A 17,730-nucleotide genomic window follows, 5' to 3' on the forward strand; every position below is an offset into this window, starting at 1 on the left:
GAATATGGGTGAAAGTGGCGAGGGCAGCTTGAGCCCGGAGAGTGAGGAAGGAAAGGAAGCTTGGGGCTTTGACTGGCCTGGCTGCAGACAGAGTCGATCTGTGTCTGGCCAAACTCAGAAGAAACTTGTCACGACTGCTAAAAAAGACTGGCGTGTTAGTGGCCGAATCTCTGCTTCCGTGACCCAGGCATGACGTGGAGTCCAGCTCTGGGTCCCCTCCCCACCTGCACTGGCCAGGACGCCACGGTGGGCACCTGGTGAAGGGACCAACCAGTTCTCGTGAGTGGTTATCTGCTGTTGTTAAGGCCAAGGGTCAAGGTCTAAATTCATAACCTGTCTACCTGAGCCCAGGGGCCCCTGATTCTGCTTGCTCACAAAACGGAGCGGGAAGGGAAACGGCCGCTGCGCTGAGAGAATTAGGAGGAGTCTCGGGAGGACGGAGGTTGGGGGCTTGGGGCTCCTGTCTCTGGGACGGAGCAGGTGTGCTGGCTCCCAGACTGCTCACTGGCCAGACCCAGATGCTTCCTCCGGACCCTGCACAGCTGGACTCGTTTAGTGGCAGATTCCTTGTGGTTCTGATGTGACGGGTAGAGCTCTTTTACCCCCGTGCTGCTCCCGCAAGTCCCCCTGCCCTGCCTGTGCCCCGTTTGGGTGATGGAGCAGGGAGGAGGAGCCCAGCCCGTGCCCAGAGTTTGCTGCCAGCCTCTCCTAAACTTGGTCTTCCCAGAGCCTCAAGTTTTTCTCTCATGGGTTCAGCTGAGCCTGAGCAGTTGAACCAGGGGGTGGGGGTGGTTCTCCCTGCAAAGCATCAGTGTAAGTGAAGAAGCAGGACCTCGCCTCCCCTCTGGTGTGGAGGCCTAGCTTAGTCAACGCTCCTCGCCCCTCGCCCCTCGCCCCAGGGACATCTCTGAAGGCGCCTGGTGGCGGGGGCGTGGGGGTTTCTGAGCACCTGGGAAGCAGAAAGTGCCTTTGGGGACTTAAGGCTGGGGCAGATTTTCCTCGCCCTTCTTGGCCCCAGTAGGCAAGAAAAGCTGACCCCAGATTGCACGCCTACAACTTGGGTCTTTATTTCTCAAACAAACCCTACCCGTCCTTGTGCAGTGTCCCCGTTGGTGCCCAGGCTCACCAGGGTGCCCAGCCTGACTCATGCTCTGAGAAAGGCCGGCAGAGCCTGCTCGCCCACCAGCCTTTTCTGAATTGCCTTTGGAAAGCGTGAAGGTCTTCCACCACGCTCCTTAGCCTCGGCTGTCAGGCCTCAAGGGAGAGAAGCCATGGCCCAAAGAGGAAAACAGTGGCTTTACCCGGAACCGGGACCCTCCCGCTGGACACGGGGTTGAGGTGTTGCCATTCGGGTCGGTGAGCAGCCGTGGGCATGGATGAGCACAGTTGGTGCCTGGAGAGTAGGCTGGCCCAGCAGGCTGTGTCCAAGCCCCAGGGCCAACCTGTGCAGGCAAGCATTTTCTTGGGGAGGCGTGTAATTACAGAATGAGTTATTTTTCCTCTGCTGTGCTGTCTTTAATCGCCAGTCTGGAGTTGGTGCTCCTGGCCAGACACAACATGCGGGGGCAGATGCGCGCAGTCAGCTTTGCAGGCCCCCTCCTGCCTCTACTGGCCCTGCCCCAGGAGCATCTGCCACCCTGCGGCCCAAATCTCTCACACCCAGAGTGCAGCAGCCTGCAGGTTCTGGGAACCTGGGGTCAGAGAGAAAGCGAGCGGATGGCTGGGCAGGGGAGGAGGAGGTCCTGGGCTTGGGGGATGCCCGGAATAAGGCAGCAGACATCAGGACAGCCACAGGGCAAGCAGGAGTCATTGCTGAGTGTCCCAAGTTCTAAAGACCGGGCTAGAAGAGGGACGCTGTCCTGGCTTGCTGGTGACTCCTTTCCCTGCCTTCTTGAGCCCGGTCCTCATTCCAGACTGAGCAGCTTCCCAGGAGACCTGCAGCCCCGTGAGATTCGTCAGGCCCTTCCTTGCTTCCGCCCAACCCCCGTCTTTTTGGTACGCAGCCTTTTTACCTCTGCAGGCGGGACCGTCCCTGCCTCCGGGAGGTTGTCCCACTCTGTCATTTCTGGAGGCCTGGCCTTGGCGATAACATCCTCGGAACCCTCATCCTGCGCTGAGGAGGGGGCTCGGAGAGCCGATCCTGAGGCAGTGCGGCGGTGCGGTGCAGAGGGCAGGCTCGGCTGGCCCTGCTCTCTCCCCCTGGCCGCCTGTGCCATCCGAATGCCCTTCTTCGCTGGGCTGGAACGGGCATCCCCCTGCGGGCCAGCCGCTTAGACGCGAGGAGACCTGTGGTCCCCTTTTTCCTCTCTCTCCCTCACAGCCCTCCCAGAGGCCTCCTTCCCTCCCACGTGGGGAGTCCGGGAGGCAGGGTACAGACCTTGGTCTTACCTGACACTCACTTTCCCCAGACCACAGCCTCTCAGGGAGGCCCCCGGATCCCTGCCAAAGGGAGGTGGGCACTCAGGAGGACAGTATTAACCCATGCCAGGGCGCGGGCCGCTTGCCCAGAGGGCGTTTCTTCCTGAGCTGAAATAAGCAGTTATCCCTTCTGGGAAGAAGCAGCTCTTGTCTTCATAATCCCCCAAAGCCACCTTGGAGAGTGGGGATTAGGGGGTTACAGGCGAGGGATCTGGGAAGCCTTTGGGCCAGGCCCACTCCGAACCCTGTCCTCATCCCTCAGGCCGAGGAAGCTGGCAATGGGCCGGTATCCTCTTCTAGTCTCGGGGCTGTGTGTCCTGTGAGGGGTGAGGCTGCCAAGGAGGGGAGTGGACGCAGAGTCGGGGAGGGAGGAGGAAATCCAGAACATTAGTGGACCCTGGGGAATGCAGACAGGGGTGATAGGGGTACAAGGGCTGAGCAGCCTGGGAGTCACTGGCCTAGTGACTTTGGTCAGGATCTAGTAGGTGACCCCAGGTTCCTTTCCGGGTGCCCGGGCCCCAGGGCTCTCCTCGCTCCCTCGCTCAGGAGCGTTTCCTGGGGGAAGCGCACGCTGGTGCTGGTGGGTGGCGCTGGGAAAGGCTCACTCCTCCTGTACTACCTTCCCTGGAGATGTTCTTTTACCTAGGACCCCTGAGCCAGGATCTGTGTGTCAGATGCCACCTGGGGCAGGCCTCACCCCCAGAGGTTTTGATTCAGTAGGTCTGGGGTGGGACCTGGACCAGCAACATTTTAAAAAGCTCCAGGTGTTTCTGCTACAGATCATGGCTTGACAATCCCTGATTAAGGTGTCATTGAGATCAGTGACGCTATGTGTGCTTGCATTCATTCATTCATTCATTCACTCACTCAGCTTGTGTTCATTGGGCTGCTGCTGTGTGCCAGGTACTGTCTTAGCAGTTGGTGGGGAGGGGGTGGAGATGGAAGAATTCAGTACCTGGTTTCAAGGAATTGGCATTCTAGTGAAAGAGCCAGACAGGTAAATCAATAGTGACAGTTCTGAACGAGGCAGACTGTGAGCCAGGTTGCCCAGGGTGCTATTGGAATACAGACCTCCTCCCGTAAGTGCAGCCCTGGGTTTTGGGAAAATTTCCTAGAGCAGATGACGTTTGAGCTGAGTCTTGAAGGAGAAGTAAGCGTTGTCTGGGGCGGGGAGCGTGTTCTTGGCTGGGAAAATACATAAAGGTATTTGCACATGAGTGGGAGGAATATGGCATGAAAGGCAGGCAAGGAAAGGAGGCTGGAGAAGCCGGCAGATCACAGAGCACGCTCAGGACTCTGAACTTGATTTTAAAGGTAAAGGGGGTCAGGCAATCAGACATGTGCTTGCTCTGGCCAGGGTGTTGCAGTTGGTTTACAGAGGTAAAGACTGACAGTAGAGATTGGGGGGTGAGAGGGGAACATGCTTATACCCTGAGGGGCAGGGGCTGGTGGAGGAAGAGAAGGTGAGGATCTAGGAGGAGAGAGGAAGGGCCTGGGGAGGGGAGAGGGGAGAGGGGAGAGGGGAGAGCCCCATCCCGGCAAAGACCCGGGGCCTCCGGGGAGATGCTGAGAGCTTCTCGGTCCCCTGCAGGGCGAGCCCCCCTTAGCCCTGGGTCTGTCCACCTGGAAGGCCCTCAGCATCCTGAAGGAGCAGCTGGAGGCCGTGCTGGAAGGACACTTGAAGGAGCGGAAGAAGCGTCTCACGTGGAAGGTAGGCCAGAGCCTCGCTGGGACGGCAGAGAGGCTAGGGGCCCGTGCTCAGGGCCTTGACTCTCCCTGTCACCGTGGGCGGCGCAACCCCACTGAGCATCATTGAAAATCATAAAGAGCGGGGGGGTCCCAGGCAAAGCGATGTCCTGACCCCTTTTGCTGTAGGAGCCCAACGAGCTGGACCCCAGCCGAGACCAGAGCGAGAAGGCAGAGGCAGCCACGAGAGGGCTGGGTTGGCTGGTGTGGAGGGGGAGGCAACCAGATTCCAGCAGGACGGAGAATCTTGGCTCCTTCCCACCTCCTTGTCCCCGGCCTCCTGTCCCTCCGCAGGAGATGTGGAGAAGCAGCTTCCTGCACCACAGTAACCGCTGCTCCTGTTTCCACTGGCCGGGCGCCTCGCTCATGCTGCTGGCTGTGCTGCTGCTGCTGGGCTGCCATGGGGGCCAGCCAGCGGGCAGGTACATGGCTCCTTCCTAGCCTCTCCCCCCACGGGGTCCGGGCCCATCCCTCTCCTGCCTCAGCAGAGCCTGCCGTCCTACCCAGGACATCCCAGGGGAGATGGGATGCTGCCCCTGAGCTGCCCCAGAGCTGGCACCTGGGCCACTCAGGAATCCTGTCTCTTGGCCACCCAGTGGCAGAACTAGAACGACATAGTCTTCAGAAGGGGCTGGGTGGGGGGTGCGTGGAGTCCGGGGCCTCGGGTTGGCTAGTAGCCCTCACCCCTTCCTGCCAGCCATGGGGTAGAGCTGGTGAACGCCTCGGCCCTGTTCCTCTTGCTGCTTCTCAACCTCATCCTCATTGGGCGGCAAGATCGGCTGAAACGCCGGGAGGTGGCGAGGAGGCTCCGAGGGATCATTGACCAAATCCAAGGTGAGACCGAGGGTCAGGGGTGTCGGGCGGGAAACGATGCCTGTAACGCGTCTGAGCCCAAGAGCTCCCTCCTGAGTCCCAGGCAGGAGCCCCTGCTCATAGGTGTTCCTCTGGTCGGCATTCCAAGGGCTCTTGGCATCAAGAGAGTTAGCAGGGTGCCCATCCCTCTTTTGAGCGGGGTGGGCAGAGCCGTGGAGCAGCTGCGGGTACCCAGACAGTGGCCCAGGCAGGCAGGAAGGCTGATAGCAGCCCCGTGGGCTTGTAGGCTCACTGCTAGTTGGGAGACTCTCTCTTTGGCAGGAGGACAGTTGAGATTTTCTCTTCCAAGTCTGCCTTGTCTGGCGGTACTGGGCAGCAGGAGGCAGGAGGGTGGACCAGAGGAGTCCGAGATTCCTGCCAGGGCTGGGGTTGGGGACAGGGAGCCGGGAGCCTAAGGCGGGGCAGCCCAGTCCCTAAAGGAGAGGGACGTTGCTCAGGCAGGCCCTGCATGGCCAGCCGCTTGGCTGGCGCTTCGGAAGGCCCAGCTGCGGGTCGGGGAAGTCCGGCTCTTTGCGAGATGGTGGTTTCTTCTTTCCAGGGGCACACGGCCTCGTGAGAGAAGCAGCACCTTCTCTTGTGAGACTCCTCTCCCAGTGCTGGGCAGTGGAGGTTTGAGTGCTAAGGGAGAATCTGACATGATTAATTAATTGCAGCCACGTGCCAGGCACTGGGGGCGCAGCGGTGACCGGGAGAGACGTGTCCTGCTGCGCGGGAGCTTAGTCTCTTGCTCAGGAACCATCGGTGGCTCCCTCTTGCTTATCAGAGCCATCCACGTGGCTTCTCAGAACCTCCGGCACAGGCTCCGACCTTCCTCCCCAGCCTCTTCTCTTGCTCCTCACCCTCACGTTAAATCTACTCACTACTCTTAAAGCCCCTGCAGACTCGCCTGCCTCTGTGCCTCCGCCCTGCTGCCCCTCCGCCTGGCGAGCTTCTCCCCGCTCGTCTCCAGCTGACAAAATCTCGCGCACGCTTCGAGGCGCGTCTTCAGTGGCCCCCTCGTTCACGAAGCTGCCTCTGACCAGCCCGCTCTTCTGTGCTCCTGCGGCTCTGGGGTCCTTCCCAGCACTCCTGGCACGGGTGTTTGCCCTGTTTGGAGTCATCTGCCCACACGTCTCATCTCCCCTTCTAGGCTGTGGCCCCTCAAGGGCAGCGACTGTGTCGTCCTCACCTTTTTCCTTTGTACCCCTCACCGGGCTCAGCGCACTCCTCAAAGCCCTCAGCAATGTTTGCGAAATGCATTTGAAACGAGCGGGGCTGCAAAGAACCAGAGCTTCAGGCGTTCAGAGGAGTTCAGAGCAAGCGCCTGGGCTGAGTGGCGGGGAAAGACTCCACCAGGGAGGCGACCTTGAAAGAGAAGTGTTGGGGTGAACGGCGTGGGTTGACGCAGGCCTTCCGGGAAAGGAAGACAGGCAGGCAAAGCTCCATGCTGGGTGCTGGGTCCGGCTGGTGTGCAGAGCCCTGGGTGAGCTGGTCTCCCTCTTTCCATTCTCGTCAGATGCCCTAAGGGATGGCAAGGAGATCAAGTGGCCAGACACCATGTACCCCGACCTCCACATGCCCTTTGCACCATCCTGGTCCCTGCACTGGGCCTACAGAGACGGACATCTGGTCAACCTGCCAGTTAGCTTGTTGGTAGAAGGAGACATCATAGCTCTGAGGCCCGGCCAGGAATCGTTCGCCTCTCTGAGGGGGATCAAGGTAGCTCGAGGCTTTCCTCCTTCCCTGGAAAGTGCTATGGGAGTTTACACAGGCAACGGGGGTGGGGGTGGGGGTCCCAGGCTTAGTCCCGACGCCTCCTGGCCAGCTCGTAGGCTTCTCGGCATGGGCTCTAGTGGAATGGAGAAGGGCTGGGACATCTTTCTCCTCCTTGTCCTGTTCTTTCTTCTCTGATCCTCGAGCTGGTAGGTGTCCAGTCCCACAGGCCCTGCCCCACTGAGCTTTGCTAACCGATGGTCCCTAAGCCCATGAGCTGTCTCCACTTAGACGGACTGTCAAGGAAGAGCGGCCTCTGACAGAAGCCTTCAACTGCCCTCACCCTCCTCCCTCGTCTATGGCAGGATGATGAGCACATCGTCTTGGAGCCGGGAGACCTGTTTCCTCCTTTCTCTCCACCCCCCTCCCCCCGGGGAGAAGTGAAGAAAGGGCCACAGAACCCCCAGCAGCACCGGCTCTTCCGCGTCCTTGAGACCCCTGTGATTGACAACGTCAGGTAGGGGTGCGGCCCCGTCTTCCTCCTGCCCCCTGACTTCTCTTCTTCCCTGGCGCCTCCCATGAGCAGGGCCGTGGGTGACCAGGAAGGAGCCTCTTCATACTGAGGCCCCTTCGGGCAGGCATCTCTGTAGGTTCCTCTCTTTAATGTCCTGTGAGCATCCTTAGACTGGGCAATTGCTCCCTTCCCAGTCTGAACGCTGAGGGGACAGCTCTGGAGGCTCCCACAGGCCTCTCTTGCAGGGGCCACTTGGCCGGGGCTAAGGAATAGGAGGGACTTGCAGGACTGCGTGATGCTCAGCGAAGGTGCGGGCTTCTGGCCTTGCCCCTGAGCAGGGCTCGCTGAATATAGGGTCTCTGTTGCTGCAGGTGGTGCCTGGACATGGCCCTGTCCCGCCCAGTCACCGCTCTGGACAACGAGAGGTTCACGGTGCAGTCGGTGATGCTGCACTACGCCATGCCTGTGGTCCTGGTGCGTGAGCCGGGGCCACGTGGGGTGGGGGAGCACCAGGAAATGGGGGAGCCCTGGGGCCAGGCTCAGGGGAGTGTGTGAGTGGAGACAGGGTCCCAGAGTGCGCCAGCCAGTGTCGGGAGGTGCGAGTGGGCAGAGGAAGGGGAGCCTCAGAGCCTGGGTTCTTCCCGGGGGGCGGGGTGTTAAGGCTGTACCTCTCCTGCTCCCAACAGGCCAGCTTCCTCATCACCAATGCCCTGCGCTTCATGCTGAATGCCCCCGGCGTCACGTCCTGGCAGTACACCCTGCTCCAGCTACAGGTAACGACGGTCCTTTCCGCTCCGTCATGCGTTTCTCTTTCCCTGGAGGCTGTTCCCAGACTGTCCCTCTCTCTGTGTCGCCCAAGGGTCCCCCAGGCTTCAGCTTAAGAACGCCTGCTTCCCTTCCTCCTTTCCTCCTGTTCTGTCCCCTTTCTACTCAGGGACTGGCCCCGGGGCGAGGGAAGCCCCGGCCGACCCCTCTCTCCCGGGGCCAGCAGCGCTCTGGGAGCCGTCAGCGTGGTTCCCTCTTTCCCAGGTGAATGGCGTCCTGCCCATCCTCCCCCTGCTCTTTCCAGTCCTCTGGGTTCTGGCAACCGCCTGTGGAGAAGCCCGCGTCCTGGCCCAGATGAGCAAGGCCTCCCCCAGCTCCCTGGTAGGTATTCTCAAGGCATCTGGGGGACCGTCCAAAAAGAACGAAAAACGGCAACCAAAGAGGGAGTCGGCCGGGCCCCAGCAGACAGGCGCGGGAGCCCAGCCCCACCGTGGGCCCAGCGCGCGGGCAGGCCCTGGGCAGTTCTCCAGGCCTCAGTCCTCTCCTTCCAGAAGCACCTCCAGGCCACGCCCCCGGGGGCGGGTGACATCCATCCTGGCTCGCAGCAGACAGGGGATGCGGGGACTGCCCGGGGTCCTTTCCCGAAGGCCCTGGGAGCCTGCGTGAGGGGCAGTGTCCCCCGCTAAGGCTCACTCCCTGTCCGCGCAGCTGGCCAAGTTCTCGGAGGACACTCTCAGCAGCTACACAGAAGCCGTCTCTGCTCAGGTACTCACGCGGGATGACTCTGCCCCGGGCCTCTTCCGGAAGCCCAGGACTCTCCTCTTTTGGGACCTTCTGTCCTCCACCCCCATCTCACGTGGGCACTGTTTCGCTGCCCTTCCCAGACAACCACCTCCCCACTCCAACATCCTGGTGCCCCCCGGACCGTTTTCTCTGTTGGCCTCAGAAGCTATCTCCAGGGAAACGCGGCTGGGTCCCAGATGGCCTCATGGACTTTCTCTTCTCCCACCAGGAAATGCTACGCTGCATTTGGGGCCACTTTCTGCGGGTGATCCAGGGGACATCGCCTACGCTGAGCCACAGCTCCAGCCTGTTGCACAGCCTGGGCTCTGTCACGGTGAGGGCGGACCTTCCAAAAGGCCCCTGCCTCAGCAGGCCTTCTGTCCGTCTGCGTCTGGGTGCCGTCTGCCACTTAAGCGGCCCCTGGCAGGTCAGGGAATGCCGAGCCCCTTCCCCAACCCCCGTTTCTCCCTGCAGGTCCTGTGCTGTGTGGACAAACAGGGGATCCTGTCGTGGCCAAACCCCAGCCCGGAGACTGTGCTGTTCTTCAGCGGGAAGGTGGAGCCCCCGCACAGCAGCCACGAGGACCTAACGGATGACCTGTCCACCCGCTCCTTCTGCCACCCCGAGGTAGAGGAGGAGGTACGGCCGGCTCCCGGGGGCCCGGCCGGTAGCCTCAGGGAGGGTGGGGCTAGGAGGGAGAAGGGCTCAGGCACCATTAGGATGCGCTTCTGAGCGGTTCAGACGGAGGCCCCACACGAGGCAGCGAGGGACTGTAACTGCCCTGCCTCCCTGGTCCACAGCAGCCGTTGGCACGCTGGTTGAGGCCCATGCTCCTTGTTCTCCTCAGCCTCATGAAAGAGACGCCCTCCTGGCTGGCTCCTTGAACACTACCTTGCGCCTTTCCAACGAGCAGGAGCGTGGCGACTGGCCTGGCGATGGTCCCAAGCCCCCCGAACCCCACGCTCACCATAAAGCACACGGCCGCAGCAAACACCTGTCCGGCTCCAACGTGAGCTTCAGCAGGGACACAGAGGGCGGTGAAGAGGAGCCCAGCAAGGTGAGAGGAGAGGACAGCGCAGCCACCTCCAGCAGAGGACAGGGGAGGACAGGGCACCCTGGCCCTCCCTGCTGCAGGGCCCGAGGGGTGCAGCCCAGCCTGCGTGGATGGAGCCAAAAGCACACGTTCTCAGGCCCCCAGGTCTGGCCAGGCAGGACTCCTCCGAGGCCTCGCCCCGAGCTCCTCCACGAAGCGGGCCCTTACCCCTCCCTAGGTCATCGGTGGGGGTGAGGCCCCTTCCTCCTGGTCACAGCCTTCTGAAAACAGAGCCAGGAGCTCCCTCTAAAATATTCTCCTTGCTGAAAAAGAACCTTCACTGTTTTTTCCGTGGTCTGCTCATCCGCTTCTTAGGGGTTGTCAGTGTGTTGAGCACAGTTACTAGAAGCAGCCAAGGGCCCGGGAAGCACGGGGAGAGGATTCCCAGGAGGGAATCACACTCTGCTGGGAAGGGGGGTGACTGTCCTGAGGGGCCGTCCCCTGCTCCCCTCCCAGTCTGAGGCCCCCTGCTTTCCCCTCCGCATTTCCTTCAGCCTCAGCACGGGCTGGAGGGCGAGCCCTACGAAACAGAGGACTTCGTGTGTGACTACCACTTGGAGATGCTGAGCCTGTCGCAGGACCAGCAGAACCCCTCCTGCATCCAGTTCGATGACACCAACTGGCAGCTGCACCTCACCTCCCTCAAGCCCCTGGGCCTCAACGTGCTGCTGAACCTGTGCAACGCCACTGTCACCGAGCGGCTCTGCCGGTTCTCGGACCACCTGTGCAACATCGCCCTGCAGGAGAGCCACAGCGCCGTGCTGCCCGTCCATGTGCCCTGGGGCCTCTGTGAGCTCGCCCGCCTCATTGGTAAGCTGCTGCCGGCCGGGCTGGTGGCTGGGCCCGTAGGAGAGGCCAGGCCACCGATGCCAAACAGACCCATCCCGGGTATGGCATTCGTCGAGATTACCTTTTGGCCTCTGATCGATCGGCCCCTTTAACCAGGCACCGCTGTTTGACAGCACTTCCCAATCTGGAAAATGACTGACTGTGGGCTGGAAAGGTGGGAGGAGCCAGCCCAGCTGGGCTGGGTTTCTCTCCATGCCAGGGAGGGCGGTGAGAGGTGTGGGCTTCCTCCCAGGGGACCTGAGTGCCTCCCTCCCCCTGCAGGCTTCACCCCGGGGGCCAAGGAGCTCTTCAAGCAGGAGAACCACCTGGCGCTCTACCGTCTCCCCAGTGCCGAGACCATGAAGGAGAGCTCCCTAGGGAGGCTCTCCTGTGTCACCAAGCGGCGCCCCCCACTCAGCCACATGATCAGCCTCTTCATCAAGGACACCACCACCAGTGAGCCTCCCACGCTTGGCCCGTAGCAGGCCAAACCTTCCAGGAGCTTGGGGCAAGGCTCTGCCCTCCTCGTCCCATCTCAGGGGTTACTGGGCAGATGAGCATTAGGTAGCTTCCTAAGACCTCAGATATGGCAGGAATTGGATTGAGCGACCAGGGCTGGGATGGTGGTGGCCACAGAGGATGGGACTGTCTGAAGGATGGGCAGCTTCCTGCCTGCGTTATGAGCCCAGCAGCGTTCCGCACAGGCTACTGTGAGGCCTGGACAGTTTCCCCCACCCTTGTCAAGGATGTTACCTGTGAGGTCAGAGTGAGGGGCAGGGGTGGCCTGGAGCGCTCACGGTCTGGCCTTTTTCTTCACCCCCACTCAGGCACAGAACAGATGCTGTCCCATGGCACAGCAGACGTGGTCCTGGAGGCCTGCACGGACTTCTGGGATGGAGCCGACATCTACCCTCTCTCGGGTTCCGACAGGTGGGTGAGGAAGCAAGAGCCGGTGGCACGAGCATTTGGCTCGGGCGGTCTGCCTGCCCCGCTCCAGGCATGGGGCACCCCCGGACCGCTGGCCTCACTGCCACCTGCTTCCCCCGCAGAAAAAAAGTGCTGGATTTCTACCAGCGAGCCTGCCTGTCTGGTTACTGCTCCGCCTTCGCCTACAAGCCCATGAGCTGCTCGCTGTCCTCTCAGCTCAATGGCAAGTGCATCGAGCTGGTACAGGCGCCCGGCCAGAGCAGCATCTTCACCGTGTGTGAGCTGCCCAGCACCGTCCCCATCAAGCTGAGCACCCGCCGCAACAGCTGGAGCTCTGACGGTACCATGCGTGGCCATCCCAGGGGGGCCAGGCACGGGGAGGACTTCCCGAGGGCCGTGGAATCAAGCAGAGCAGAGGGGACAGTGGGCACAGCACTGGACCTGGAGCGCCGCGGTGGCACTCACTCTCTGGTGACGTGGGCGGGTCCCTTCGTCTTCTCGTGGATAGCTAGGTGCTTCCTCTGCCCTCCTCCTGGGTCTCTTGTGTGTTCCAGTGGGATAATATGTACAAAAGCACTTTATTTAAAAGTTATAAACCAGCAGCACTTTTAGAGCCTTCACCTTATTTGAATCAGACAAAGAGACTCAGAGCTTAACTGACCCCCACCCCTCCCCAGTCTGCCAAACACACGGGGTCTTATAACTCAAGAGACTCTGAATTGAAGCCGTCGCCGAGGGTGGGGCCAGCCCCGAGCTGGACCAGGGCCGGGCGCTGTGGTTACTCTGTAGGATCGTCATTGGACTGATGAGTACCTTTCGTTGTCTTTTCTCCTGTGTCTGTTGGCTCCTTCGTGTGTCCCGGCTGTGTGCGTATGTGGCTGTGTGTGGTTCACTGGGGCCCGCATGCTCTTTGATTTGGGCGTGGCATCTGTGCGTGTGCGTGTGTGTGCGTGTGCGTGTGTGTGTGTGTGTGGCCCTGGGCTGCCTCCTGGAATTTGCTGGTTCCCGGGTGTCCTGACCGGGCCGCGTCCTGGCCGGGCTTTGTGCCTTGCACCTACCTGAAGAAGGGATCGGGGAGGTGCTGGAAAAGGAAGACTGCATGCAGGCCCTGAGCGGCCAGATCTTCATGGGCATGGTGTCCTCCCAGTACCAGGCCCGGCTGGACGTCGTGCGCCTCATCGACGGGCTGGTCAATGCCTGCATCCGCTTTGTCTACTTCTCTTTGGAGGATGAGCTCAAAAGCAAGGTGGGGAGAGCCACCCCCTTCTGCTGCCACTGACCCTTGTTCCCCAAGGCTTTTGGACCCATCTGTTCATTGCCATCTGCCTTTTGCAGGTGTTTGCAGAAAAGATGGGCCTGGAGACAGGCTGGAACTGCCACATCTCCCTCACACCCAATGGTGACATGCCCGGCTCTGAGATCCCCCCCTCCAGCCCCAGCCATGCTGGCTCCCTGCATGATGACCTAAATCAGGGTGAGGGCAAATATTGTGGTGGGGACAAGGTGAGTGTGGATGGCTCCCCACCACCGGAGCTACGCTAGGAAGAGCCCCAATGGAGCCCTCCTGAGACATACATCCTCTTGGAAAATGGCTCTAATCTCTCTCTGGTAACAGCCGTTGGCAGGGCAAGAGTGGACAGCTGTAGGCAGGCAGTTCTGTGCCAGCTGCAAGGCAGGGAAAGGCCCCCAGAGGGCTGGCCCTGAAGTGAGGGACAGGCTTTTATCCCTACAGTGTCCCGAGATGATGCTGAAGGGCTTCTGTTGGTGGAGGAGGAGGGCCACTCAGACCTCATTAGCTTCCAGCCGACGGACAGCGACCTCCCCAGCTTCCTGGAAGACTGCAACCGGGTACGATGGCAGGGTCTGCCCCGCCCCTGGAGGTGGCACGTGGTGGGCCTGGCATGGAGAAGGGGGGGGTTGAGGGACCCTTCTCTTTGACCCTGAGGCCACTGGTTCCTCTGCTTTCTCCAGGCCAAGCTGCCCAGGGGCATCCACCAGGTGCGGCCACACCTGCAGCACATCGACAACGTGCCCCTGCTAGTGCCCCTCTTTACCGACTGTACCCCCGAGAGTGAGTACTGTGGCCACGGCGACTCGGGCAGCCTCGCCCCTTCCACTGAGTGTTGCCAGCGCCTGAGCATCCCGTGGGCTCTGGGCTCTGGAGGGGACGTTGGTTTGCCACGCAGGGAGCAAAGGAACCTGGGCTGGGAGGGGCTGGGGAATCTGGTGGGCTGGAGCCACAAGTGTGTCCTTTCCAGGGAGTCAGAAGTGACAACAGTCATAGGATTGGGTAAGATGGTCCCAAAGGGGAGCCCACCTCCCCTGGTCTCCTGTTCTCCTGTCCTGGGGGTCTCTGCCTAGCGCCCACACGGGGCTCTGCCTGCCTGACTCTTATGCCCCCTGGCTCTGCGCCCTCAGCCATGTGCGAGATGATCAAGATCATGCAGGAGTACGGGGAGGTGACTTGCTGCCTGGGCAGCTCTGCCAACTTGCGGAACAGCTGCCTTTTCCTCCAGAGTGACATCAGGTCAGGGGGACACCACCTCTACCTTCTAGAGACCCCAGACTCAGACTTGCATGGGCTGGGGCACATTCCATGGCCGAACTTGACTTGGGCATGGTGGGGGGAAGAGGAAACAGGCACTTGCCCAGTCCCGTGGGAGATGGGTTTTGCGGAGGGCAGCTGATGGGTGCTCTTACCCCTGCCCTGCACAGCATTGCCCTGGACCCCCTGTACCCATCCCGCTGCTCCTGGGAGACTTTCGGCTACGCCACCAGCACCAGCATGGCCCAGGCCTCGGACGGCCTCTCTCCCCTGCAGCTCTCAGGGCAGCTCAACAGCCTGCCCTGCTCCCTGACCTTCCGCCAGGAGGAGACCATCAGCATCATCCGGCTCATTGAGCAGGTGGGGACTCAGGTGGGAGGGGGTGCAGGGCCTGCTTGGGGAGGGCTGTCTCGCCTCCAGGCGAAGCTCTGCCAGGTGGGTTGGTTCGCCGCCACCCTTTCTAGCAGGAGCGTCGGGGCATCTGGCCCTTGGCTAAGGCTCGTCAGCTGTAGGGCCTGAGAGGCCACCATCTGTCCCTCCCGGTCCCTAGGCTCGGCACGCCACCTACGGCACTCGCAAGTGCTTCCTCTTCCTGCTGCAATGCCAGCTGACTCTCGTGGTCATCCAGGTGAGGTGGGGCCAGCACAGGCGATGCCCCCTCCCCACCCGCGGCTTTGCTCAAGGGCCAGTTGAGAGTCAGAGGTGGGAGGCCGGGAGAATGCAGTACAGTCTAGGGGCCCCCAGAGCCTCTTTGAACCCCCTGGGCTTTTGGAGATGACCCCATGGGCACAATAGTGGCCCCTCCGGCCCCAGCTCCTCTCAGCCAGGACAGGAACATCTGCGTGGGCACAGGGCGAGGCAGCCCTGGGGCTCCCAGCGTCCTACCATTTGCCAGAATCTAATTGTGCTTTCTGGGCCCTCCTGGTCTAGTTCCTCTCTTGCCTAGTCCAGCTGCCACCGCTGCTCAGTACCACTGACATCCTGTGGCTGTCCTGCTTTTGCTATCCTCTGCTCAGGTGAGAAGCTGGTTGTCCCTCCGTGCCCAGGCAGGCAGGGTTGGGATGTCGCCTGATACCCCAGGAGCCCAGGTTCGGGGAGCCGTGCTCACTGCTTACCTCCCCTAGCACGGGGTCACTGGGGGGACTCCCCCTTGTGTTATCCCTCCTGCCCTCGCGTCCAAGACTCCCCAGGGGATTCCCACGTGGGGACTGGGAGACAGAGGGTCGCAGTCGCCGCTCTATACCTCATCTCTGCTTTTCAGCATCTCTCTGCTGGGGAAGCCCCCCCATAGCTCCATCATGTCAATGGCAACAGGGAAGAACCTTCAGTCCATTCCTAAGAAGGTAAGCGGAGTGGCGCCTATGAGACTGGGCCTTTCCCAAGGAATGGGGGTGTGGAGGGGCTGAGCCTTGGGGGAGGCAGTGATCAGGATGGGGCTTCCATCAGAATGCCCCCCATTCAAAGGGCCGTGGTGGTACAGGGCTGGGAAGATCCTCGTGGGAGCGGGCAGCCCCTGCTCCCATCCCGCTGGGCCTGTCCATTTACCGAAGAGCCCGTTGAATCCCAGTGCCAGAGGGGCCACTGCCCCTGGGGTGATGGCCCCCGTCCCTCCCGCAGACCCAGCACTACTTCCTGCTCTGCTTCCTGCTCAAGTTCAGCCTCACCATCGGCTCGTGCCTCATCTGCTTCGGCTTCACACTGCAGAACTTCTGCGACAGCTCCCGGGCTCGAAACCTCACCAACTGTTCCTCCATCATGCTGCCTAGGTGGGCCCCACCCCCGGCCCCCCATCTCACCCCCTAGTCCATTTCCGCGGGGCCCGGGGGGAGCTGAGCCCGTGCCTTGCTTTGGCAGCCATGCTGACACGGCTCCAGCCTGGTTTGATGACTTCGCCAATGGGCTGCTGTCGGCTCAGAAGCTCGCTGCCGCCCTGATCGTCCTGCACACTGGTGAGGGCTCCCGGGAAGGGGCCAATGGGGGCCGGTGCGGGCGCCCCGGGGAACAGGCCTCGGGCGGTGGCATGTCTGACACTCCCCCCTGACCCCGTTTTCTCTAGTCTTCATTTCTGTCACTCACGTGCATCGTACCAAGCCCCTCTGGAGAAAGAGCCCCTTGACGAACCTCTGGTGGTCCGTGACAGTGCCTGTGGTGTGAGTGTGACAGATGGAGGGGCGGAGGGGGCTACGGCAGGGCTATGCTTAGAGGGTGGGGTCTGGGCCAGAGGTGGAAGGGTGCCTCCTTGAGCTACCATTGTGCTAAGCAGGGAAGGGAGCAGGTAGACCCCAGTGACGCAGCTGCCACCTCCTGCAGGCTGCTGGGGCAGGTGGTCCAGACGGCGGTTGACCTGCAGCTGTGGACACACAGGGACAGCCGTGTCGACTTTGGCCTGGAGGACGTGCCTCTGCTAACATGGCTCCTGGGCTGCCTGTCCCTGGTCCTGGTGGTTGTCACCAATGAGATTGTGAAGCTGCACGAGATTCGGTGAGTCACCAGCAGGGCACTCCCTCTGGGCCCAGGCACATGCCCTACGCCTGTCACCACCTTGGCACCATTCCCTTGTCTTCTTGCCGCTGCTCCCTCCCTCCCCCTCTGGTGTCCTGCCCTGTCCCCCTGGTGTGGAGGTCTGCGCTGACCTGGACTTTAATCTCCTGCCCCCCCAGGGTCCGGGTCCGCTACCAGAAGCGACAGAAGCTGCAGTTTGAAACTAAGCTGGGCATGAACTCTCCCTTCTGAGCCATTGGCTACAGTGGCCACAGTGGTCCTGGTCCCTGGGGCTAATACCAGACCCATTTCTGAGCCTGGGAAGTTGGTATCATGAATGTTTCAGGGTTTGCTCTTGCACCTGTGGCACTGGAGGCCCAGATCTCAGTGTCAGACCCAGCTGTCATCGTGACCACCGGGGCTACTGTGGACTTGCTGATGAACTGAGGCCTTGTCAGGACAGTCTTGGCTCTTCCCTGGGCCTCACCAGGGCCATTCTTGAATGTATGACCTCATGTGCTTAGTAGAGGGGATCTCAGTCCCCTCCACCTGTGAGCTGCCCCTCTTCATGGTCCCCTAACCCAGTGCCCTCTGCTCTGGGGTCCCTGGGCAGGGCTGTGAACTGTGGGGCCAGGGAAGAGCACTGGCAGCAGCTGTGGGGGGCCCGGGCAGCTCTCCAGGCTGCTGTAGAAGGCGGGCGTGACGGTGCACCCTCCCTGTGCCTCCCTCACCCTGCCTCCCTGGCTGAGTACTTCCCCTCCCTCCTTCTGTGGGGGAGCCTCACGGGGACCTGGAGATGGAGAAGGGCCCCCACCTCGCCCTGGAACCTCTTCCTGTGCCTGCCCTCAAACTGGGGATATGGCCCAGGCTCCTTTCAGCCGCCCGCATAGTTCTCCTGTGAGAATGTTTTTACTGGTGTATATTTTTTACTGGAAATGAGCCTTTTAGGAATGAATGTAGACTGGTTTGTATTAAAACTTGTAAATTGCTTAAGAAAAACCTGTGGCTGGTCCATGAGGCAGCCACTAAGAGGAGGAAAGGAAGGCGCTGGCCTTCCTCCTTCCA

General features: G+C 61.2%; 1 protein-coding gene across 7 annotated transcripts in view; it reads left to right on the plus strand.

The window, feature by feature from the left end:
• TMEM94 (transmembrane protein 94) overlaps positions 1-17,664 on the plus strand; it is a 30,108-nt gene extending 12,444 nt beyond the window's left edge. For 2 of the 7 annotated variants that reach the window (XM_011361940.2, XM_011361941.2), the window contains exons 4-33: positions 4,010-4,129; positions 4,459-4,586; positions 4,862-4,998; positions 6,533-6,735; positions 7,095-7,246; positions 7,615-7,717; positions 7,930-8,016; positions 8,273-8,389; positions 8,717-8,773; positions 9,021-9,125; positions 9,266-9,430; positions 9,639-9,848; positions 10,379-10,694; positions 10,995-11,168; positions 11,540-11,642; positions 11,762-11,979; positions 12,704-12,885; positions 12,975-13,113; positions 13,372-13,487; positions 13,611-13,710; positions 14,058-14,166; positions 14,355-14,544; positions 14,735-14,812; positions 15,115-15,200; positions 15,446-15,527; positions 15,802-15,950; positions 16,039-16,133; positions 16,241-16,334; positions 16,495-16,665; positions 16,845-16,917. In XM_011361940.2, coding sequence (XP_011360242.1) covers positions 4,010-4,129; positions 4,459-4,586; positions 4,862-4,998; positions 6,533-6,735; positions 7,095-7,246; positions 7,615-7,717; positions 7,930-8,016; positions 8,273-8,389; positions 8,717-8,773; positions 9,021-9,125; positions 9,266-9,430; positions 9,639-9,848; positions 10,379-10,694; positions 10,995-11,168; positions 11,540-11,642; positions 11,762-11,979; positions 12,704-12,885; positions 12,975-13,113; positions 13,372-13,487; positions 13,611-13,710; positions 14,058-14,166; positions 14,355-14,544; positions 14,735-14,812; positions 15,115-15,200; positions 15,446-15,527; positions 15,802-15,950; positions 16,039-16,133; positions 16,241-16,334; positions 16,495-16,665; positions 16,845-16,917 — 4,059 coding nt within the window. Of the gene's footprint in view, positions 1-4,009; positions 4,130-4,458; positions 4,587-4,861; positions 4,999-6,532; positions 6,736-7,094; positions 7,247-7,614; positions 7,718-7,929; positions 8,017-8,272; positions 8,390-8,716; positions 8,774-9,020; positions 9,126-9,265; positions 9,431-9,638; positions 9,849-10,378; positions 10,695-10,994; positions 11,169-11,539; positions 11,643-11,761; positions 11,980-12,703; positions 12,886-12,974; positions 13,114-13,371; positions 13,488-13,610; positions 13,711-14,057; positions 14,167-14,354; positions 14,545-14,734; positions 14,813-15,114; positions 15,201-15,445; positions 15,528-15,801; positions 15,951-16,038; positions 16,134-16,240; positions 16,335-16,494; positions 16,666-16,844 lie in introns of all 7 variants that reach the window. The other 5 variants (XM_011361939.2, XM_011361943.2, XM_011361944.2 and 2 more) reach the window with 5 other exon arrangements.
• The last annotated feature ends 66 nt before the right edge of the window (positions 17,665-17,730 follow it).

The sequence above is a fragment of the Pteropus vampyrus genome, unplaced genomic scaffold (genome assembly GCF_000151845.1).
Source record: "Pteropus vampyrus isolate Shadow unplaced genomic scaffold, Pvam_2.0 Scaffold72, whole genome shotgun sequence".
Taxonomy (NCBI): domain Eukaryota; kingdom Metazoa; phylum Chordata; class Mammalia; order Chiroptera; family Pteropodidae; genus Pteropus; species Pteropus vampyrus.